The 25,515-nt window shown below is 38.3% G+C and overlaps 1 protein-coding gene across 4 annotated transcripts in view; it reads left to right on the top strand.

The window, feature by feature from the left end:
- Nucleotides 1-16,104, top strand: part of LOC138439239 (platelet glycoprotein 4-like) — a 72,221-nt gene extending 56,117 nt beyond the window's left edge. The window contains exons 8-14 of one of the 4 annotated variants that reach the window (XM_069587779.1): nucleotides 1,846-1,915; nucleotides 4,448-4,635; nucleotides 5,794-5,912; nucleotides 6,879-6,952; nucleotides 14,307-14,361; nucleotides 15,200-15,362; nucleotides 15,511-16,104. In XM_069587779.1, coding sequence (XP_069443880.1) covers nucleotides 1,846-1,915; nucleotides 4,448-4,635; nucleotides 5,794-5,912; nucleotides 6,879-6,952; nucleotides 14,307-14,361; nucleotides 15,200-15,358 — 665 coding nt within the window. In that variant the 3' untranslated portion in view covers nucleotides 15,359-15,362; nucleotides 15,511-16,104. Of the gene's footprint in view, nucleotides 1-1,845; nucleotides 1,916-4,447; nucleotides 4,636-5,793; nucleotides 5,913-6,878; nucleotides 6,953-14,306; nucleotides 14,362-15,199 lie in introns of all 4 variants that reach the window. The other 3 variants (XR_011256645.1, XM_069587778.1, XM_069587781.1) reach the window with 3 other exon arrangements.
- The last annotated feature ends 9,411 nt before the right edge of the window (nucleotides 16,105-25,515 follow it).

Genomic DNA, 25,515 nt, shown 5'->3' with positions numbered 1-25,515 from the left:
CTGTATTACCCAATGCAATCTAAAGACTCAATGAAATCCCTATCAAATTACCAATGGCATTTTTCACAGAATTAGAAAAAAAAATTTTAAGTGTATATGGAGACATAAAAGACCTTGAATAGCCAAAGCAATCTTGAGAAAGAAAACAAAGTTGGAGGAATCACGGCTCCCTGACTTCAGGCTAGACTGCAAAGTTACAGTCACCAAAACAGTATGGTAGTGTTACCAAAACAGAAATGTAGATCACTGGAACAGGGCAGAAAGCCAGAAACAGCTCACACACATATGGCCAATTAACGTACAGCAAAGTAGGTAAGACTGTACAATGGAGAAAAGACAGGCTCTTCAATAAATGGTGCTGAGAAAATGGGACAAGTACATGTAAAAAAATGAAATTGAACATTCTTTAACACCATATACAAATAAACTCAAAATGGATTAAATAACTAAATTAAATTAAATAACTAAAGACTGAATACTATAAAACTCTTAGAGGAATACATAGGCAGAACACTCTCTGACATAAATCACTGCAGCATCTTTTCTGAGCCACCTCTTAGAGAGGTGAAAATACTGAAATAGAAATAAGAATATAAAAAAAATAGGACATAATTGAACTCAAAACCTTTTGTACAGCAAAGTAAACCATAAACAAAATAAAAAGACAACTCACAATGGGAGAAAATATTTTCAAACAATGCCACCAAGTAATTTCCAAAGTTTTCAACAGCTCATACTCTCTATATATACATATTTTAAAAATTTTTTAAAAAAATGGGCAAAAGACCTAAGTTGACATTTCTTCAAAGAAGACATACAGGTGGCCAAGAAGTACATACAAATGTGCTCAAAATCACTATTTACTAGAAAAATGCAAAACTACAACGAGGTTATCACTTCACAATGGTCAAACTCCATCACCCCAAAACCCACTAACAATAAATGCTGGAGAGGATGTGCAGAAAAGGAAATCTTCCTGTACTGCTGGTAGGAATTTAAACTGGTGACAGTCACAATGGAGAACAGTATGGAGATTTCTTAAGAAACTAAAAATAGCGCTACCATATGATATAGCAATCCCACTCCTGGGCATGTATCTGGATAAAAATGTAGTTCAAAAGGTTATATGCAGCCCAGGATTCATTGCAGTGCTGCTTACCATAGCCAAGACATGGAAGCAACCTAAATGTCCATCAACAGATAAAGAAAATGTGGCACATATATGAAATATTACAGCTATTAAAAAGGATGAAACAGTGCCATTTTCAGCAATATGAATGGACCTGGAGCTTATCATACTAAGTGAAGTAAATTAGACAGAGAAAGACATGGATCATGTCATATTGCTTATATGCAGAATCTTAAAAAAGTGATACAAATGAACTTACCAAACAGACTCACAGACTTAAGACAACAAACTACAGTGACTGAGGGAAAAAGCTGGAGGGGGAGATAGATTTGGAGTTTGGGATTGACATATATACACTATTAATGCTTAAAACAGATAACCCACAAGGACTTACTGTATAGCACAAAGAATGCTAATCAATGCTCTTTTTTAACCTAGATGGGAAAAGAAATTGAAAAAGAATAGATACATGTGTACGTATTACTGAATCATTTTGCTATACTCCTGAAACTAACAAAACATGGTTAATCAACTGATCCAACATAAAATTTAATAAAAGAGAAAGGAATGAGAAAAATAAATTTCTATTTAAAAAATTACATGTACAATTGCTACAGTTCATATTATATTTCTATCAAGCATTTTGGAATCAAGATTTCTTGATTTAAGACACAAACTGCATCTAATCCCTTGCTACTGGCTCAACTTTTAAACAGATGCAGCTTCATTTCCACCTTTTATTGAGAAGACCCGGGTATTGCAATTCTTCTCCTCGGACATTTGCAGGTAAGACAAAGACAATAATGTATTTCTCTAAGTCAGAATTATTTCCCCAAGTGACAAAAGATAAATCAAGAAGACCACACTCAATAGCAGTATATTAGAAAAATGAAATAAATTTAAGGAAGTTTTTTGATATATTAATAAATACAATATAGAATTCATAATGTGTTTATTACGTTTCTGAAAACTGAAAGATGTAAAGGGTATTTTGCATGATGCAAATCATTTTCTTCTTTGTCATTTCTAAGCAAGAGCTATTGTTCCTCTCTTTTACTGAAGTAATAGTATGCTTATTAACAGTCAAGAAAGACATGCCCAAGTTTTCTTAAAATGTCTAAAATGATGATATTCCAGGCACAGATCTATGTTGATGTGCTCTACTGACACTACAGCATCCATTCAAATTGGCAGGGCGCAGTAGCTTTCACATAAGCATCAGCACCCACACTGGGCACTGGGTATGCTTGAATCTTTTAGTTTCTAAATTGTGTCTGGTTGAGAAAGCTTTGAAGATCTCTGAAACTTTTCTTATCTGTAAAATTGACGAGAGCAGAATTTCTTCAAATAAGGTCAGTTCAGTTGCTCAGTCGTGCCTGACTCTTTGTGACCCCATGAATCGCAGCACGCCAGGCCTCCCTGTCCATCACCAACTCCCAGAGTTCACTCAGACTCGCGTCCATCGAGTCATTGATGGCATCCAGCCATCTCATCCTCAGTCATCCCCTTCTCCTCCTGCCCCCAATCCCTCCCAGCATCAGAGTCTTTTCCAATGAGTCAACTCTTCACATGAGGTGGCAAAAGTATTGGAGTTTCAGCTTTAGCATCATTCCTTCCAAAGAAATGCCAAGGCTGATCTCCTTCAGAATGGACTGGTTGGATCTCCTTGCAGTCCAAGGGACTCTCAAGAGTCTTCTCCAACACCACAGTTCAAAAGCATACATTCTTCGGTGCTCAGCCTTCTTCACAGTCGAACTCTCACATCCATACATGACCACTGGAAAAACCATTGCCTTGACTAGACGGACCTTAGTCGGCAAAGTAATGTCTCTGCTTTTGAACATGCTATCTAGGTTGGTCATAACCTTTCTTCCAAGGAGTAAGCGTCTTTTAATTTCATGGCCGCAGTCACCATCTGCAGTGATTTTGGAGCCCCAAAAAATAAAGTCTGACACTGTTTCCACTGTTTCCCCATCTATTTCCCATGAAGTGATGAGACTGGATGCCATGATCTTCATTTTCTGAATGTTGAGCTTTAAGCCAACTTTTTCACTCTCCTCTTTCACTTTCATCGAGGCTTTTTAGTTCCTCTTCACTTTCTGCCATAAGGGTGGTGTCATCTGCATATCTGAGGTGATTGATATTTCTCCCGGCAATCTTGATTCCAGCTTGTGTTTCTTCCAGCCCAGCGTTTCTCATGATGTACTCTGCATAGAAGTTAAATAAGCAGAGTGACAATATACAGCCTTGACATACTCCTTTTCCTATTTGGAACCAGTCTGTTGTTCCATGTCCAGTTCTAACTGTTGCTTCCTGACCTGCATACAGATTTCTCAAGAGGCAGGTCAGGTGGTCTGGTATTCCCATCTCTTTCAGGATTTTCCACAGTTTATTGTGATCCACACAGTCAAAGGCTTTGGCATAGTCAATAAAGCAGAAATAGATGTTTTTCTGGAACTCTCTTGCTTTTTCCATGATCCAGTAGATGTTGGCAATTTGATCTCTGGTTCCTCTGCCTTTTCTAAAACCAGCTTGAACATCAGGAAGTTCACGGTTCATGTATTGCTGAAGCCTGGCTTGGAGAATTTTGAGCATTACTTTACTAGCATGTGAGATGAGTGCAATTGTGCGGTAGTTTGAGATAAGGTCATCTGGGTATCAAAAAAAAAAAAGTATATAGTGGGATTGAGTGCATTGCCACGTTTATGGTGGATAGCTGTAAATGATAGGAGTGTAGAAGGCAGATATTAAACACCAGCATGCACACACTCAAGCAGAACTTCTCTCCATGATTAAGTTTTGGGACATTGAAACTTTATTTTTATCTCATTGAAACTGGGCACAAATTAAGGATTTGAGAGTCATCAATAATTAATCCACAGAAGAAATGAACCATGAGAAATGTCTGCTGTATACTCTATGTGGTTAGCCGCTCAGTCATGTCCAACTGTTTGCGACTCTGTGGACTGTAACTGTGGCCCACCAGGCTCCACTATCTGTGTGATTCTCCAGGCAACAAAACTAGAGTGGTTGCCATTCCCATCTCAAGGGATAAATACTCTATTGCAGTTCACAAACAAAAATTAATCTCAGAAGCTTTTGAAAACAAAGGTAAGGATAGCTCATATCCAAGTACTGAGTTCTGGCATACTTTAAAATCTCTCAATATTTTTTTCCTAAGAATTAAACAGGAATTCTAAGAAGATTACATAATTTTCCTAAGTTAATGCAATAATGTAAATTTAAAAATAGGAGAAAATGGATCTCCAGAACGAAGTTCGGTTTCCCAGAATGAACCTCTTTTGTGTCTGTGTTTAGGTCATTTTATGCTGTGTTTGGAGCCGAAATTAATCTAAAAGGAATCCCTGTGTATAGATTTGTTCTTCCATCCAGGATTTTTGCATCTCCACTTCAAAATCCAGACAACCACTGTTTCTGCACAGAAAAACTTCTCTCAAAAAATTGTACCTTATATGGTGTGCTAGACATTAGCAAATGCAAAGAAGGTGAGTTTACAGGTTCTTAATGTCACAATCCATGGCATAATTTGCATTATTCTTTAAACCAGGTAAACTTAAGCCAGGTTTGTTTTCCACAAGAAATTTAAAGTGAGAAAGCAACAATGGCAGAAGGTGGTAGGCTGTTTTTGTTCTGATTTTCACTGTTGCAAAATTTAGTTGTTATTAGGTAAAACCACCCTGATATTTTTCTGTGCTACTTTGGAAAATAAATTTTAAGGTTCTTTGCTCATTTTTTAACTGATTATTTTTTTGAGTTGTGTGAATTCCTTGTATATTTTGGATGTTACTTACTTATGGGATACAAGTTCTGAAAATATTTTTCCCATCCCATAGGTGGCCTTTTCATTTTTGATGGTGTCCTGTGCTGTGCAGAATCTCTGTGCTCTTTTTAGATTTAGGATAAAATTAGTTACCAGAATACTTTAAACATCCCAACTTATCTAACATTTTTCTAACTTTTCTATCCTAGAAAATGGTAAATAAAAATAAGTGTATTTCAGGAAGTCTCCAAAACAAGAATTGACTCAAAATTTGGAGTTTATCATATTTTGCTCACCTATTTCATATCGGTGTAGGTGTGAAGAAAGAAAGAAGAATCTCTTTTAAAAATTATCAGTCCATAGACATATTACTACCTGAAACATGTAGGTATATGGTTGTAACTTTGTGTTCAGCAGCTAAGCTTTGCCATTGTTGCTTAGTTGCTAAGTCCTATCTGACTCTTTTCGACCTCATGGACTGTAGCCTGCCAGACTCCTCTTTTCATGGAATTTCCCAGTCAAGAAAATGGAGTGGTTGCCATTTCCTCCTCCAGGGGATCTTCCTGACCCAGCGATCAAACCTGCATCTCCTGTATTGGCCGGCGGATTCTTTACCACTGAGCTACCAGGGAAGGCCAGCTAAGCCTTACTTATAGGAAATAAACACCTAAGGGATGACTGGTTACATTTCTTTTTTGTTATTGTTCAAAAGTGATTAGATGCTATAATCATCTCTAACCCTCACCATCCAATTAGTAGTCAAAGCAAACTTTGTATTTCATTTTTAACTTAAAAAGCTTTATCTTCAAGGAAATATTTTCTGAGAGGGATGTATAATAAGAAAAAGTATTTATATCATTTGTCTTTTAAAACTTGCTTGCAGGAAAACCTGTGTACATTTCACTTCCTCATTTTCTACATGCAAGTCCAGAAATTGCAGAACCTGTTGAAGGCTTAAGTCCAAATGAAGAAGAACATAGCACATATTTAGATGTTGAACCTGTAAGCAACTACATTATTGACCTGTTTGGTTTAACATTATTTTTTTAATGAAAGAAGAATTAAATTATCTCCATTTTCTCAATCACATTTATTGGTTATATTTATTGCATCACAATCTTGATAAATTACTTACTTTTATATCAAGGAAAATTACATTTATTTTCCTGTTGTTGCTTATGAGATGAAGTAATTCTGTTTTAGTTTTTTTAGCATGTGGAATTTTATAGACTTTTTTAATTGTTCATAGGTCAGAGAAAGCAATGACAGAAATGATTCTACTTAAAACAATTTGGTATAGAGTACGATTTTATGCTCATTTTATAACTTAACCGCAAGTACTGCTCACATGAAGGAACACTGTAGATTACAAGCAATTAAAAGATTTTACAGATATATATGCATTTGAGGTAAGATTCATTATACTCAGTGTAGGGAAAATCTATTACATTTCCTATAGAGTAACAATTTTCAACTTTTCATTTAATATTCTCCTTTTCAAAGTTTAAATGATATGCCAGAATTTTAGGAGTCGCAATTCAGTTTAAAGAATAATAAGTAGTATTATAATTATACGCCTGATATATGGGTTCTGACTGATGTATACTTAATTGTGCAAAGTTCAGGATTTGTTGAAGGTATATGAGTTCTGGGTTTCAGTACTATTGGTGTGAATTCCTCAAAACCAGTTCAAATAAATATCATAAATTTAAATAAAGCCTAGGCATTAGTATGGGCAAAGGAATTTTGTGTGCCTGTATATGCATGGGCATATACATCTGTATACACCCATTCGTGTACACACAAAATTTAACTACGGAGAATTATGTGTGCCTGATGCAATATGTCCAATTATTATTTAATAGATTTCAAGTAGTAGAGTTTCACCTTCGGTAAAAATAAATTTTGGATTTATAAAATACTTTTTTTAAGGAAGTGGATAATTAAGTTAGTTTGTTCTGTCTTTAGGTAACTGGATTCACTCTACAGTTTGCAAAACGGCTGCAGATCAATATATTGGTTAAACCAGCAAGAAGAATTGAGTGAGTCTCTTGAACAAGTTTCATTATGATTTTTAGTATTTTCTTGTAAGAATGAGAATCTATCTATGAAAAGAAGGGGAAAGAATATAAAATTCAAGTACTCTAAGTCAGAAAAATATCATACATTAACACATATATATGCAATCTAGAAAAGGGACACTGATGAACCTATTGGCAGGGCTGGAGTAGAGATGAGGATGTAAGAATGGATGTGTGGACACAGCGAGGGAAGCAGAGGGTAGAATGGATTGAGAGAGCAGCCCTGACGTAAACACACGACCATGTGTGAAACAGGTAGTGGGAAGCTGCTGTATCACACAGGGAGTTCGCTCAGTGCTTTGTGATGATGTAGAGGGGTGGCAGGCAGGCTGAAGATGGAGGGGGTTTATGTATACTTATAACTGATTCATGCTGTTGTACAGAAGAAATTAACACAACACTGTAAAGCAATTATACTCCAATGTAAAAAAAAAAATCTGTTTTTTAAAGTAATATAGATGATCAGAGTTAATTAGCCCAAGGAATTGACCAAACACAGATAATAGTAGGAGTCATGAAAGTGAAACTCTACCTGAACCTCTATAAAACAAAATGTTGGTAAATAGAAACAAAAGAAAGTCTACTGAAATTTAGGTAGCTGGACTAGGAAGACAGGCAGTGAATGGCCTGCATAAACAAATTGGTATGAGGAAAATATATATGCACAGAAAAAAATATAAAAGGAGATATGAAAAATTGTATCAGTTCAGTTCAGTTGCTCAGTGGTGTCCAACTCTTTGCGACCCCATGAATTGCAAAAGGCCAGGCCTCTCTGTCCATCACCTACCCCCGGAGTTCACTCAGACTCATGTTCATCGAATCAGTGATGCCATCCAGCCATCTCATCCTCAGTCATCCCCTTCTCCTCCTGCCTCCAATCCCTCCCAGCATCAGAGTTTTTCCAATAAGTCAACTCTTCGCATGAGGTGGCCAAAGTACTGGAGTTTCAGCTTTAGCATCATTCCTTCCAAAGAAATCCCAGGGCTGATCTCCTTCAGAATGGACTGCTTGTATCTCCTTGCAGTCCAAGGGACTCTCAAGAGTATTTTCCAACACCACAGTTCAAAAGCATCAATTTTTCAGTGCTCAGCTTTCTTCACAGTCCAACTCTCACATCCATACATGACCACAGGTAAAACCAGACCTTGACTAGATGGATGTTTGTTGGCGAAGTAATGTCTCTGCTTTTCAATATGCTATCTAGGTTGGTCATAACTTTCCTTCCAAGGAGTAAGCGTCTTTTAATTTCATGGCTGCAATCACCATCTGCAGTGATTTTGGAGCCCCCCAAAATAAAGTCTGACACTGTTTCCACTGTTTCCCCATCTATTTCCCATGAAGTGATGGGATCGGATGCCATGATCTTCGTTTCCTGAATGTAGAGCTTTAAGCCAACTTTTTCACTCTCCTCTTTCACTTTCATCAAGAGGCCTTTTAGCTCCTCTTCACTTTCTGCCATAAGGGTGGTGTCATCTGCATATCTGAGGTACTTGATATTTCTCCCGGCAATCTTGATTCCAGCTTGTGCTTCTTCCAGCCCAGTGTTTTTCATGATATACTCTGCATAGAAGTTAAATAACCAGGGTGACAATGTACAGCCTTTACGTACTCCTTTCCTATTTGGAACCAGTCTGTTGTTCTATGTCCAGTTCTAACTGTTGCTTCCTGACCTGCATACAGATTTCACAAGAGGCAGGTCAGGTGGTCTGGTATTCCCATCTCTTTCAAAATTTTCCACAGTTTATTGTAGCCACATGTCAACAGCTACGTCATAGACAATAAAGCAGAATTAATGTTTTTCTGGAACTCTCTTGCTTTTTCCATGATCCAGCAGATGTTGGCAATTTGATCTCTGGTTCCTCTGCCTTTTCTAAAACCAGCTTGAACATCAGGAAATTCATGGTTCACGTATTGCTGAAGCCTGACTTGGAGACATTTTAGCATTACTTTACTAGCGTGTGAGATGAGTGCAATTGTGCAGTAGTTTGAGCATTCTTTGGGATTGCCTTTCTTTGGGATTGGAATGAAAACTGACCTTCTCCAGCTCTGTGGCCACTGCTGAGTTTTCCAAATTTGCTGGCATATTGAGTGCAGCACTTTCACAGCATCATCTTTCAGGATATGAAACAGCTCAACTGGAATTCTATCACCTCCACTAGCTTTGTTCATAGTGGTGCTTGCTAAGGCCCACTTGACTTCACATTCCAGGATGTCTGGCTCTAGATGAGTGATCACACCATCGTGATTATCTGGGTCATGAAGATGTCTTTTGTACAGTTCTTCTGTGTATTCTTGCCACCTCTTCTTAATATCTTCTGCTTCTGTTAGGTCCAGACCATTTCTGTCCTTTATCGAGCCCATCTTTGCATGAAATGTTCCCTTGGTATCTCTAATTTTCTTGAAGAGATCTCTAGTCTTTCCCATTCTGTTCTTTTCCTCTATTTCTTTGCATTGATCACTGAGTAAGGCTTTCTTATCTCTCCTTGCTATTCTTTGGAACTCTGCATTCAGATGCTTGTATCTTTCCTTTTCTCCTTTGCTTTTCGTGTCTCTTCTTTTCACAGCTATTTGTAGGGCCTAGCCAGACAGCCATTTTGCTTTTTTGCATTTCTTTTCCATGGGGATGGTCTTGATCCCTGTCTCCCGTACTATGTCAGGAACCTCCGTCCATAGTTCATAAGGCACTCTATCTATCAGATCTGGGCCCTTAAATCTATTTCTCACTTTCACTGTATAATCATAAGGGATTTGATTTAGGTCATACCTGAATGGTCTAGTGGTTTTCCCTACTTTCTTCAATTTAAGTCTGAATATGGCAATAAGGAGTTTATGATCTGAGCCACAGTCCGCTCCTGGGCTTGATTTGTTGACTGTATAGAGTTTCTGCAAAGAACATAATCAATCTGATTTCGGTGTTGACCATCTGGTGATGTCCATGTGTAGCGTCTTCTCTTGTGTTGTTGGAAGAGGGTGTTTGCTATGACCAGTGCATTCTCTTCGCAAAACTCTATTAGCCTTTGCACTGCTTCATTCTGCATTCCAAGGCCATATTTGCCTGTTACTCCAGGTGTTTCTTGACTTCCTACCTTTGCATTCCAGTCCCCTATAATGAAAAGGACATCTTTTTTGGGTTTAGTTCAAGAAGGCCTTGTAGGTCTTCATACAACTGTTGAACTTCAGCTTCTTCAGCATTACTGGTCGGGGCATAGACTTGGATTACTGTGATATTGAATGGTTTGCCTTGGAAACGAACAGAGATCATTCTGTGTTTGAGATTGCATCGAAGTACTGCATTTCGGATTCTTTTGTTGACCATGATGGCTACTCCATTTCTTCTAAGGGATTCCTGCCCACAGTAGTAGATATAATGGTCTTCTGATTTAAATTCACCCATTCCAGTCCATTTTAGTTCGCTGATTCCTAGAATGTCGACGTTCACTCTTGCCATCTCCTGTTTGACCATTTCCAATTTGCCTTGATTCATGGACCTGACATTCCAGGTTCCTATACAATATTGCTCTTTACAGCATCAGATCTTGCTTCTATCACCAGTCACATCCACAACTGGGTATTGTTTTTGCTTTGGCTCTGTCTCTTCATTCTTTCTGGAGTTATTTCTCCATTGATCTCTAGTAGCATATTGGGCACTTACTCACCTGGGGAGTTCCTCTTTCAGTATCCTAATATTTTGCCTTTTCATACTGTTCATGGGGTTCTCAAGGCAAGAATACTGAAGTGGTTTGCCATTCCCTTCTCCAGTGGACCACATTCTGTCAGACCTCTCCACCATGACCCGCCCTTCTTGGGTGGCCCCATGGGCATGGCTTAGTTTTTTGCGTTAGACAAGGCTGTGGTCTAGTGTGATTAGATTGACTAGTTTTCTGTGAGTATGGTTTCAGTGTGTCTGTCCTCTGATGCCCTCTTGCAACACCTACCGTCTTACTTGGGTTTGCCTTACCTTTGATGTAGGGTATCTCTTCACGGCTGATCCAGCAAAGCACAGCCACTGCTCCTTACCTTGGAGGAGGGGTATCTCCTTACCACCGCCCCTCCTGACCTTGAACGTGGAATAGCTCCTCTAGGCCCTCTGCCTGCGCAGCCACTGCTCCTTGGAGGTGGGGTTGCTCCTCCTGGCCGCCGCCCCTGGCCTCGGGCGTGGGGTAGCTCCTCTTGGCTGCTGCCCCTGACCTCGGACTGGGGTAGCTCCTCTCTGCCATTCCTGCGCCGTCGCAGGCTGGCACTCTCAGCTGCTGCCCCTGACCTCGGACATGGGGTAACTCCTCTTGGCCACCGCCCCTCAGGCTTGGGGTCCTCCTGGCTTCTGACTCTGACCTCAGACTGGGGTAGCTCCTCTCGGCCATGCTAAATGCGCCTATCACAGCCGCCCACACTAAGTGTATCAGCATGGTTATATCCTTCCATGTTGGCACCTAAGAGGTTTGCATCTCAACTCTTGCTACCAGCTTTATTACTGATACTCTTAAAGATTTAGAGATAAAATTCTTTTCTAATTTCTACATAAATTTAGAATATCTGCCCCTTTAGGAATGTCAAAACAGGCTACTAAAGAAAACTATGACCATTAAATGATTTGAAGGCCTATGTCCAAGAATTTCTGACTGAAGAAACTCTAAGCTGTGGATTAATGTATTCTTTGTTACCATCAGTTCAGTTCAGTTTAGTTGCTCAGTCGTGTCTGACTCTTTGAAACTCCATGGACTACAGCCCACCAGGCCTCGCTGTTCATCACCAACTCCCGGAGTTCAATCAAACTCATGTCCATTGAGTCAGTGATGCCATCCAGCCTACTCATCCTCTGTCTTCCCCTTCTCCTACCTTCAATCTTTCCCACCATCAGGGATTTTTCAAATGAGTCAGTTCTTCGCATCTGGTTGCGAAAGTATTGGAGTTTCAGCTTCAGAATCAGTCCTTCCAATTAATATTCAGGACTGATTTCCTTGAGGATGGACTGGTTTGAACTCCTTGCAGTCCAAGGGACTCTCAACACCACAGTCTTCTCCAACACCACAGTTCAAAAGGATAAATTCTTTGGCACTCAACTTTCTTTATAGTCCTATTCTCACATCTATACATGACTACTGGAAAAACCATAGCTTTGATTAGATGGACCTTTGTTGGCAAAGTAATGTCTCTGCTTTTTAATATGCTGTCTAGGTTGATCATAACTTTTCTTCCAAGGAGCAAGTGTCTTTTAATCTCATGGCTGCAATCACCATCTGCAGGGATTTTGGAACCTAAAAAAATAAAGTCTGTCACTATTTCCACAGTTCAACCATCAATTTGCCATGAAGTGATAGGACCAGATGCTATGATGTTAGTTTTCTGAATGTTGAGCTTTAAGCCAACTTTCACTCTCCTCTTTCACTTTCATTAAGAGGCTCTTTAGTTCTTCTTTGCTTTCTGCCATAAGAGTGTCATCTGCATATTGGGGTTATGGATATTTCACTTAGCACTCTTGATTCCAGCTTGTTCTTCCTCTAGCCCAGTGTTTCTCATGATGTACTCTGCATAGAAGTTAAATAAGCAGGGTGACAATATACAGCCTTGACGTACTCCTTTTCCAGTTTGGAGCCAGTCTGTCGTTCCACGTCCAGTTCTAACTGTTGCTTCTTGACCTGCATACAGGTTTCTCAGGAGGCAGGTCAGGTGGTCTGGTATTCCCATCTCTTTCAGAATTTTCCACAGTTTATTGTGTCAACACAGTCAAAGGCTTTGGTTTAGTCAATAATGCAGAAATTTTTCTGGAACTTTCTTGCATTTTTGATGATCCAAAGGATGCTGGCAATTTGGTCTCTGGTTCCTCTGCCTTTTCTAAAACCAGCTTGAACATCTGGAAGTTCACAGTTCATGTATTGCTGGAGCCTGGCTTGGAGAATTTTAAGCATTACTTTACTAGCATGTGAGATGAGTGCAATTGTGCAGTAGTTTGAGCATTCTTTGGCATTGCCTTTCTTTGGTATTGGAATGAAAACTAACCTTTTCCAGTCCTGTGGCCACTGCTGAGTTTCCCAATTTGCTGGTGTATTGAGTGCAGCACTTTCACAGCATCATCTTTTAGGACTTGAAATAGCTCAACTGGAATTCCATCACCTCCACTAGCTTTGTTCATAGTGATGCTTCTTAAGGCCTACTTGATTTCACATTCCAGGATGTCTGCCTCTAGGTGAGTGATCATACCATCACGATTATCTGGGGTGTGAAGATCTTTTTTGTATAGTTCTGTGTATTCTTGCCACTTCTTAGTTTTCTTGAATAAACTCATGCAGTAATAATCCAATATGATGAAAAAACATATATAAAATAAAATTTCAACTTCTTTTGCTTAATTAATTAAATTGTTAAATGCTAATAACTTTCATTTGCAATTTAGAATTGTATCTAGTTTGTATTGAAATGGTATTTACACACATTTTGGAATGAGTTTATGGTGGTATTGGTCATTCCACTAGCTGGCCAAATATTTCTATGACAGTAGTTTCCAGAATTCAAAGTTTAGGTTTGAAGGGTTGTTGCCAAACCACAAAAGAGACTGGGGATTCTCGGCCTCTGGAGGAGAAGAATTCAATCCAGGGCCAGAGATGAGGCTTAATTGCTCAGAACTTTTTTGTAATAAAGTTTTTTTCAAAGTATAAAAGAGGTAGAGAAAGCTTCTGACACAGACATCAGGAGAGGGTAGAAAGAGTACCCCATCACTAGTGTTAGCAGTGGAGTTATATACTTTTAATCAGTTATTACAGTGAATCAAAACAATGTGTGGAGGTTGTAAAGACCTTACTAGACCCGCTCCCATAATTTACATTTTATGATAACAGGATTAGCCAGAACGTTTGTTTTTCCAGAAACTGTCCTCAAGCAGGTTACATTATTGTTATATAATCCTAAGGAATACAGAGGATAAAAAAGTTTGTCCTTTCTTCCTCCTTGAGAATTCCAGACCCCTCTCTCCTTGGGGACCCCGGACTTCTTAGCAACCTGCCTAGGAATTGACTCTCTCAGTTTCCTGGGCATCACTTGTTGAAAGAGAAAATAAATGATTAGCAAAAGTGAATCTAATTAGAAATATATATTAGAAAGATTCATAACAGTGATTATAAAACTCAGAAACAGACATAAAAATGTAAATTATTCATCACATGGAACAAAAATCAAGGAATTTAACCAAGACACAACAGCAACTAGCTTTTGAACATTCATGTATAGAGATAATTACTAACATTTCTGTTATACATGTATAATATATAATTATTTCCATAATTATTTAATATTTTATACTTATTTTCAATGTATATTACAGAGCATTAAAGCACCTAAAGCAGAACTATTTGGTGCCTATTCTTTGGCTTAATGAGGTTAGTATTTTTATCTATTAGTCACTAAAATAGAAAAAACCTTGGATGATTGAAAATTGAGTAAGTGTGCATAGTATTTGAAGTTGTATGAGTTTCCATTACTCATGTGGGCAAGTTTATACTTTATTAATTATATATATTAATTATATAATTAATTATTGTGAGAGAAGCAAGCCATGCAGAAATATCAGGATTATGTTAGATTTCAGTGTTTTTATTTTAGAAAGTACTTCCTATCATTTAAGATTATTTCCGTAATGCCTCTATTAAACACTATCTCTTGTCATAGTGCCTGTCATGGGGAAGGGTCATGCAAAAATGACATTCCAAATAACTCAGTGTGAATATTGTAGTGTTAATAAAAACCAACCAAGTTTATAAAGATGAGATTATAGTAACTGTAGGCAGTTTATCTCCTGCCAAGATATTTTTAGTGTAAAAATCATGGAATGGATTAGCCACAGAAATAGGAAATGCATTTTATAAGCCTTTAGAGAAAGAAAACTGCTGACCCTGATATTTCCCTGTGTCACTAAAAACATTCGTTGGGAAACTGGAAAATATTTCTGTAAGACCAGTATATTGAACAAGAAGTCAGTGTATTGAAGAATGCTATATAACATGTTTAAAGGGAAATGATTGTATTTCTCTAAATATTCCACCTGGGCATTTATTACCTTCTTTGACATGCAAAGAGACTTCCATTAGCTTGTTTTACAGAAAAAAGTAACTAAAATTTATGCAGTGTTTTGAAAAAAAAAAACTGATACATAAATTGAAGGTTTTGAGTATTTTGCTTCACTAAACTACCCCCAAAACACTATTAACTTTATTACAGACTGCCACCATTGCTGATGAGAAGGAAGCAATGTTCATAGATCAAGTAACTGGAAAAATAAACCTCCTTCGCCTGGTACAAATAATCTTACGGAGTATTGGTACAGTGATGTTTGTTGCTTTTATGATTTCATACTGTGCATGCCGAGTGGGGTGTTAAATAAGTAAGTATATAATAAAAATTATATACAGCTTCTATAACATTAGTTTATATATTACTTGTTTTCATTTTATCAAAAAGAGGTTATAAATTAGGCTACAAATATTCCTAGATCTGTCTAGTCAACAATTGTTTTTAATTTATCTTTGAAGTTTTGAGATGTTTTTCCAGTGGTCATGTATGAATGTGAGAGTTGGACTATGAAGAAAGCTGAGTGCCAAAGAATTGATGCTTTTGAACTGTGCTGCTGGAGAAGACTCTTGAGAGTCCCTTGGACTGCAAGGAGATCCAACCAGTCCATTCTAAAGGAGATCAGTCCTGGATGTTCTTTGGAAGGACTGATGCTAAAGCTGAAACTCCAGTGCCTTGGCCACGTCATGTGAAGATTTGACTCATTGGAAAAGACCCTGATGCTGGGAGGGATTGGGGGCAGGAGGAGAAGGGGACGACAGAGGATGAGATGGCTGGATGGCATCACCGACTCGATGCACATGAGTTAGGGTGAACTCTTGGAGCTGGTGATGGACAGGGAGGCCTGGCGTGCTGGCTGCAATTCATGGGGTCGAAAAGAGTTGGACACAACTGAACTGAACTGAATGTAAACTAAAACATAAATGAAGGCTGAATGAATAATAAGCCCCAGTAATACCAACCAGATGGCTACATTACATCTTTCTTCTGAAAGGAATAGGCTAAAGTATGAAATCACCACTTTTGAAAAATTAAAATGTTGCACAAAAGCTAAATGTGTTCTAACTTTTCATTTCTTGATTATTTCTAGCTAATTACTTTAAAATCATAAATAATTAATACAATCACAGACTAGGAAAGTTTATATATAAATGAAAATGGTAGATATTTGGGGAGACTGAAATTTACAAGAGAAAAGAAACTAGAAAGGTTGATTAAATAAGCTAGGAATTAAGGAGAAATAGAAACTCAATAAATGATAGTAAGAAAACAGGATAAATATGCTATTTTAAGATGAAGATAACATTAATATAAAGGATTACAGCATAAAACATGCTACAATCACAGTACAAAATCACAGTGTGTACCCTACATGTTTAATGTTGAAGCCTTGATGAATTATTACAATTCATGAACCAAAATTTAATACAATAGTATAAAAAAATAGAAGAAAAACAAGTCAATACAGTAAAGCCAGAGTTTACAGGAAAAATCAGGTACATGTGGACAGTAGGAGTTTAAGCAAAATTGAAGACGTGGCTCAGGTGTCTGTGTTTTAGTTATTAGTGCCTATGCCCCCTTGTAAATAGAGGAACACCTGACTCAATTTTCCCTAAATGAAGCCTTTAATAATCATATGTGGCATCAGTGTGGCCTGGTAGGGTGCAGGGAGGATTTTCCACTTACATTAGGTTCCATCCACGCTTCTTCCCAGGAAAATCAAAAATATATATACAATCAAAATAAAAGCAATATACTTGCTATGAAAAATTACAACTTCAAAACAAGTCTTCTTACTCTCAGATTGTTGACTGTATGCTGTCTTATACAGAAGTTCTGGAGCTGCCACTGATGATGACTGACCTTCTATTATGCACCAAAATTATGATAACTATTTTACATGAATTATCACAACTAATCTCGAAGAAAATTTTGTATTTCCAGTAGCCAGGGATTCACCAGCATTCATTCTATCTATCTTTTTGAGACATTATAGAAAATTTTAACAGTGCAAATCTGTTCATTTTTTAAATGTGACATCAGTCAAACTGAATTATTAAAACAGTGAAACAGGACATGCAACAGTATTTTCTGTATGTAAGAATGCGAACTTGGGCCTCGGAAGACCACTCAATCTTTTGTTCTGATGCTTTCTGCCTATATTTATTCACTAAAAAGATTGAATACTTCTGCCTACAATCCATCTGAACAGAATATTCAAAATGCTAATCTAATATATTCACACTGTAATGAAGGAAATATTGTATCACCTTTAAGACCTGGCATTAGTCAAGTAACAAATAAGTTATGATTAAACAAAGTAATACATATGACCATTTATACAATAGACAGAAAAGATTACCCAGTTAAAAGCCATATCACAACAAAACTTGTTCTAGTGGGAAATATGCTTTTAAAAATGAAGTGTAATAGTTGTAAATTCTTCTGAATTCTTCCCTGGAACTGTTACATGATATATTTCATCAATGCTTAATGAACCCTGAATATCCAGTATCTTGGGTCTCTATGTGGCTAAATTGAGGTGAAAGATGGAGAACTCTCTAATTGTCACTGTCACCAAGTATATTGATTTTTCTTAAACATCTGATTGTTGCAGTGGAAAGCTACTGCTCTTTACACAATGTTTTTTTTTTTTTTCTTTACAAACAGAGAACACTGTTCTCTGCAGATTACTTGATTTAATAGATTTGGAAGATTCACAGATATAGATTTCCTTAAACAGGCCTCATGTTGAATATTTAATAATTATGCCTGTGGGCAGATTTATAAACAATTGAAACATAAGAAGATGGATGTACAGGAGGGAATAAAGCAAAGATGGTAGACCTAAGGTATGGTTTTATTCACAGAGAGAATAAACCAATAGTCTTTTTGAAAGTAACAGTACATACACCACTAAATGGAGGATGGTCTGAAGGGACAGCAAGGAGTGGAAATGCTCATGCAGAGGAGATTTAATGAGTGACCCTCCTCATCTGACTGCATGCAGCTCTTGAGATCTGGAAAGGAGGCTTCCACGTTCCCTGGAATGGGAGAATAACTGCCTTATCCATGAAGTGCATCAGAGAAGTTTTCTCTCCAGCTTGAGAAGCTGGGCTAATTACTAGAAAATAAGACATCTTCAGTATAAAGAAGGTCAGAATTACCTATTTTTTCCACAACTTTCTGATAAGTACTAAGTACTTACCTTTCTTCTTTCCAGGGAGCAAATGAGTCTTCACATTCATGCATCGGCTACATTAGGACCATTCTCAATATCGACCAACAAAATGAAGATTTGATATGCTTTATCTTTGCAAGCACACCTTATCTTCTAGTTGAAGAACTCGTGGCATTTTTTGTTTTGTTTTTGTTTTGCCTTGAGCATAAGCACATTGCTAAAGGATCACTAAGATACCACCCACACTTTGAACAAAGATAGGTTTTAAAATTCAACATACCTTTTAAAATTCAACATACACACACAATTGAATTAAATTTCTACAGACCTCACTTATTCATGATACACTTATTTTTATTGGGTATTGATTTACTAATTGGTTCCCTGGTGGTAAATATGGAAGAGGACTGGACAACCTAAACAAATCCTGGATCTTGAACACTTGTCTTCCTCAAAGAGGAAATGTCATTACCCTTATCGGTGTCCCTGCAACAACACAGATCCCAAGACTGTTGGTACATTGCATTTCATGAGGATCAACTATTTTGAAAAGCATTTAAGAATGGTAACCAAATGCTTGGCCTCTGAACCATTTATTATACATTACTTCAGTTTCTTTCTTTATTGAATTGTTCATAATCATGCTCTCCTTAATAATATATGCTTATATTTTTGTCAATAGTTATATAAATGGGTATGTAAAAGGATTTTGTCATTTTCCATGTTCATTAGCACTTCTGGAAAACTGAGTACATTTTGATCTTTTCCCTCAGCTGCATACAACTTATGCTTGGCAATTTCAGAATGCTGTGCTAGAATTCTCTGATGGTCCAATGCAGGGGACCCAGGTTTGAACTCTGGTCCAGGAAGATTCCACATACAGCAAGACAGCTAAGCCCAAGTGCTACAGTTACTGATGCCCATGCACCTAAGGACCATGCTCTGCAATGAGAGAAGCCACAAGGAGAAGCCCATGCATCACAACAAGTAGCCCCTGCTCACCACTGCTAGAGAAAGCCTGCACACAGCAATGAAGACCCAGCACAGCCGCAAAGTACATGAATAAAACTAAAAAGAACCCTGTGCTAGTGTTAAAAGATGTAAATGAAAATAAAAAGTATTGCATGAAATGGTATGATGAGTAGAATGTGCATTAATGGTTACTTATTGTAATATTTCTTGCTTTCACAGTCACTGCAGAGAGACTGGTTTCATTCATTAAAAGATGCCCTTTCTTATTCCTGTGCTTTGCCTCATTCCTGTTGTATCACAAAACATTTAGTCTAATATTCTGTCTGAAGTAATCTATTTGAATTTTTATTTCTTTATACATTTGTATTTCTTTCTGAAACATTCTTTCTAAATTCAATCTTGACCACATTTTCCCAAATTAATTTTTATAAGGTTTTTCATTTTCTTTTCCTTTTTAAAATGCATTTCTTGAACTTAAAAAAAAATGTATTCATTGATTTATTTTTGGCTGCACTGGGTCTTCACTGCTGCCCATAGGCTTTCTCTAGTTGCAGTAAGCAGGGGCTAAAATTGTTGTGTGTGAGCTTCTCCTTGTGGTGGCGTCTCTTGTTGCGGAGCTTGTCTGCAGCAAGAGAAGCCACAAGAAGCAGCCCACATGTCACAACTGGCAGCCCCTGCTCACCACTAGCTTGGGCTCTAGGGCGTGTATGTCTCAACAGCTGCTGTTTGTGGGCTCAGTAGCTGCAGCACATGGGCTTGGTTGCCCTGCGGCATGTAAAATCTTCCCAGACCAGGGATCGAACTCATGTCCCCTGCAGTGGCAGGTGGATTCTTATACACCAGGGAACTCCCATTCTAAGTTAATTTTTAAAGCAAGTTGGAAGAAAAGAAAAGGATACTTGGTTTCATCTTTTTCAGCAACAGGACTTCTAGACTGTGAAGGATCTTTTCTTTTTATTAGAATACATATTGTTAGGTAATCCTGCTTTCCTTAGCAGGGGTTCATTTGTGGCAGAGAGCACGAGTTCCCCCTAAAACAGCTTTCCACAGAAAGGGAAGACAGACTACACTCTGTCTGTGCTTTACCCAAAGAAGTTTATAGGACAAAGTATTAGTAACTGCAGTGTTCACTTAGGAAGGCTCTCTTATCTCTCCTTGCTATTTTTTGAAACTCCGCATTCAGATAGGTATATCTTTCCTTTTCTCCTTTGCCTTTCACTTCTCTTCTTTTCTCGGCTATTTGTAAGGCTTTCTCAGACAGCCATTTTACCTTTTTGCACTTCTTTTTCATGGGGATGGTTTTGATCACTACCTCTTGTACAGTGTTATGAACCTTCATCTATAGTTCTTCAGGCACTCCATCTAAAGGATCTAATTCCTTGAATCTGTCACTTTTCACTACATAATCATAAGGTACTAGAGATCTCTTTGAGAAAATCAGAGATATCAAGGGATCATTTCATGCAAATATGGGCACAATAAAGGATAGAAATAGTATGGACCTAACAGAAGCAGAAGAGATTAAGAAGAGTTGGGAATAATACACAGAAGAACTACTCAGAAAAGATCTAAATGACCCAGATACCCACGATGCTATGATCACGCACCTAGAGCCAGACATACTGGAATGTGAAGTCACGTGGGCCTTAGGAAGCATCACCACAAACAAATCTAGTGGAAGTGATGGAATTCCAGCTGAACTATTTCAAATCCTAAAAGATGATGCTGTGAAACTGCTGCATTCAATATGCCAGCACATTTGGAAAACTCAGCAGTGGCCACAGGACTGGAAAAGGTCAGTTTTCATTCCCATCCCAAAGACGGGCAATGCCAAAGAATGCTCAAACTACCGCACAGTTGCATTCATTTCACACTCTAGCAAGGTAATGTTCAAAATACTACAAGCTAGGCTTCAACAGCATGTGAACTGAGAACTTCCAGATGTACAAGCTAGATTTAGAAAAGGCAGAGGAGCCAGAGATCAAATTGCCAACATCATTGGATCAGAGAAAAAGAGAATTCCAGAAAAACATCTACCTCTGTTTCACTGACTATGCTAAAGCCTTAGAATCACACAAATTGTGGAAAATTTGTCAAGAGATGGGGATACCAGAGCACCTTAGCTGCCTCCTGAGAAACCTGTATGCAGGTCAAGAAGCAACAGTTAGAACCAGACATGAGTAATGGACTGGTTCCAAATTGGGAAAGGAGTATGTCAAGGCTGTATATTGCCACCCACTTATTTAACTAATATGCAGAGTACATCATGCAAAATGCTGGGATGGATGAAGCACAAGCTGGAATCAACACTACTTGGAGAAATGTCAGTAACCTCAGATATGCAGATGACACCATCTTGTTGGCAGAAAGAGAAGAGGAACTAAAGAGCCTCTTGATGAAGGTGAAAGCAGAAAGGGGAAAAGCTGGTTTAAAACTCTACATTCAAAAAATGAAGATCATGGCAGTGGGTCCCATCACTCAATAGCAAATACATTGGGAAACAATGGAAACAGTGACAGACTTTATTTTCTTGGACTCCAAAATCACTGCAGATGGTGATTGCAGCCATGAAATGAGAAGATGCTTGATCCTTTGCAGAAAAGCTATGACAAAGCTGGACAGTATATTAAAAAGCAGAGACATCACTTTGCCAACAAAGGTCTGTACAGTCAAAGCTACGTTTTTTGTTTTTTTTTTCAGTAGTCTTGTACAGAAAGAGAGTTGGACCATAAAGAAGGTTGAGCATCAAAGAATTGATGCTTTCAAATTATGGTGTTGGAGAAGACTCTTGATGGTCCCTTGGACTGCCAGGAGATCAAACCAGTCAATCCTAAAGGAAATCAACCCTGAATGATCATTGGAGGGCCTAATGCTGAAGCTCCCATATTTGGCCACCTGATGTGAAGAGCTGACCCATTGGAAAAAGCCTCTGAGCTGAGAAAGATTGAGGGCAGGAGGAGAAGGGGACAACAAAGGATGAGATGGTTGGATGGCATCAAGTCCACCGAATTGATGGACATGAGTTTGAGCAAACTCCAGGAGATGGTGGAGGATGGGGAAGCCTTGGGACTCACAAAGAATCGGATACAACTGACTAACAATTTTTAATTGCTTTGTTTGCCTACTAAAATCCAAGAGTAATTCAGTCTCCTCACATGAGGTGCCACAGTAAACACTGAAAACCTCAAACTGAGATATCACCGTTTCTGAAGGATCTTTGAAAAATCCAAAGATACTCAAAACATACTGACAAAATGTCTTTAAACTGGGAGGGTTTAAAACATATTTTCCTAAGCTACAGTAACACATCAGTGTGGCACTAGCACAAAACCAGAGATATCGACCACTGGAAGAGGACAGAATGCCCAGAAATTAACCCATGAACCTATGGTCAATTAATCTATGGCAAAGGAAGGAAGAATATGCAATGGAGAAAAGACAGTCTCTTCAATAAGTGGTGCTGGGAAAACTGGACAGCTCCATGTAAAAGAATGAGATTAGATCATTCTCGAACACTACACACAAAAAAATATTCAAAATGGCTAAAAGACCTAAATGTAAGACCAATACTATAAAACTCTTAGAGGAAAACATAGGCAGAACACTCTGACATAAATCACAGCATTATCTTCTTGGATTTACCTCCTAGAGTAATGAAAACAAAAGGGGGGGGAGAGACCTAATTAAACTTGAAGACTTTTCACAGCAAAGAAAACCATAAATAAAAAGACAACTCACAAAATGACAGAAAATACTTGCAAGTGAAGCAATTATCAAGGAATTAATATCCAAAATGTATAAACAGCATATGTAGCTCAACTATGGGCAGAAGATCTAAACAGACACCTCTTTAAAGAAGACATACAGATGGCCAAAAAGCACACGATATGATGCTCAACATCTCTAATTACTGGATAAATGCAAATCAAAACTACAATGAGGTATCACCTCACATCGTCAAAATGGCCATCATCAAAAAATCTATAAACAGTAAATACTGGAGTTAGTGCTGAGAAAAGGGAACCCTCCCACACTGTTGAGAATGTATTGATATAGCCATTCTGGACAACAGTATGAAGATTCATTAAACACTAAAAATAGAGCTACTGTATGATCCCATTCAATGACAACAGCATGAAGGTTCTTTAAACACTAAAAACAGAGCTACCATATGATCCCAGCAATCCCATTCCTGGGCATATACCCAGGGAAAACCACAATCTGAAAAGATACACACACCACACTGTTCACTGCAGCTCTATCTAGCTAAGACGTGGAAACAAACTAAACAATCCAGTGATTGAGGACTGCGTAAACAAGATGCGGTGCACATACACAAAGCAACATAACAAAGCATGAAATAATGGCATTTGCAGCAACACGGATGGCCCTAGAGATTCTTATACTAGTGAAGTCACAGAAAGACAGATATCATATGGTATCACATGTATGGAATCTTAAAAAAAATGATACAAATGAACTTTACAAAATAGACTCAGATTTCAAAAACACATTTACAGTTACCAAAGGGGAAGGTGAAGGGAAGGATAAACTGGGAGTTTGGGATTAACATATACATACTTCTGTATATAAATAACTAACAGTGACTTACAGTACAGTATAAGGAACTCTCATTCTGTAACCATTCATTTAGGAAAAGAATCTTTTTTATTTTTTATTAATATAAATTTATTTATTTTAATTGGAGGCTAATTACAATATTGTATTGGTTTTGCCATAAGATAAACTAGACACAGTCAGTCGTGTCTGACTCTTTGCAACCCCATGGACTATAGCCTACCAGGCTTCTCCATCCATGGGATTTTCCAGGTAAGGACACTGGAGTGGGTTGCCATTTCCCTCTCCAGGGGATCTTCCTGACCCAGGAATCGAACCCGGGCCTCCTGCATTGCAGGCAGACACTTTACCCTCTGAGCCACCAGGGAAGCCCATATATCAACATGAATCTGCCATGGGTGTACATGTGTTCCCCATCCTGAACCCTCCTCCCTCCCTATACCATCCCTCTGGGTCATCCCAGTGCACCAGCCCCAAGCATCCAGTATCATGCATCGAACCTGGACTGGCGATTTGTTTCACATAAGATATTATACATGTTTCAGTGCCATTCTCCCAAATCATCCCACCCTCACCTTCTCCCACAGAGTCCAAAAGACTGTTCTATACATCCATTTCTCTTTTGCTGTCTCACATACAGGGTTATCGTTACCACCTTTCTAAATTTCATATATATGCGTTGCTGCTGCTGCTAAGTCTCTTCAGTCATGTCTGACTCTGTGAGACCCCATAAACAGCAGCCCACCAGGCTCCCCTATCCCTGGGATTCTCCAGGCAAGAACACTGGAGTGGGTTGCCATTTCCTTCTCCAATGCATGAAAGTGAAAAGTGAAAGTGAAGTCACTCAGTCGTGTCTGATTCTTTGCGACCCCATGGACTGCAGCCTACCAGGCTCCTCTGCCCATGGGATTTTCCAGGCAAGAATACTGGAGTGGGGTGCCATTGCTTTCTCCATATATGCATTAGTATACTGTATTGGTGTTTTTCTTTCTGGCTTACTTCACTCTGTATAATAGGCTCCAGTTTCATACACCTCATTAGAGCTGATTCAAATATATTCTTTTTAATGGCGGAGTAATAAATGTATCTATATTTATAACTGAATCACTATGCGGTACACTTGAAACTAACATGTTGCTAATCACCAACACTCCAATTAAAAATAAAAAGCTAAAAATAAATTGTGATACTGACACACACACAAAAAAAGACCTTGCAACTTTGGAAGATCACGGCATCTGTGAATTGACTGCCCAGTAACTCTTATTTCTCCTCTGTCAAAACTAGTAGCCCAGGAAAAACTACTCAAACTAACTTATGGAAATAGCAAAAATCTTATTATTACTATGCTGCACTATTGTATTTTAGACTTTACATTACTTACAAGCTAATACATTGGCAGGAGACACACAAAACTCCTGGGACAGAGGCAAAAGACTTTGTTACAGCTCAGTAAAAAGCATGAGCACCAGCCTACCTGCCATCAGTCTCCCCTGATCTCAAATCTCACAGGGGAGATGCAGCAAATTCAGACAGACTACACACACGATAGGTTTACATCACAGCTGAGGAAGGCTGAATTTCAGGAATCAACCACTTTGAAAGCCAACTGGCAGGAAAGCCTTTTTTTTTTTTTTTCCCAGTTGTATGCCAGGCTGAGCAGGGTATGGCAGGTTAATTTTTCTCTATTCTTTTTACCTATATGATAAAAAGCTTGGTCAACTTCAGTAAAAGA

This window comes from Ovis canadensis, chromosome 4 (genome assembly GCF_042477335.2).
Source record: "Ovis canadensis isolate MfBH-ARS-UI-01 breed Bighorn chromosome 4, ARS-UI_OviCan_v2, whole genome shotgun sequence".
NCBI classification, from domain to species: domain Eukaryota; kingdom Metazoa; phylum Chordata; class Mammalia; order Artiodactyla; family Bovidae; genus Ovis; species Ovis canadensis.
Note: the sequence above shows the minus strand (reverse complement) of the source record. Positions and strands in the feature narration are given on the sequence as shown.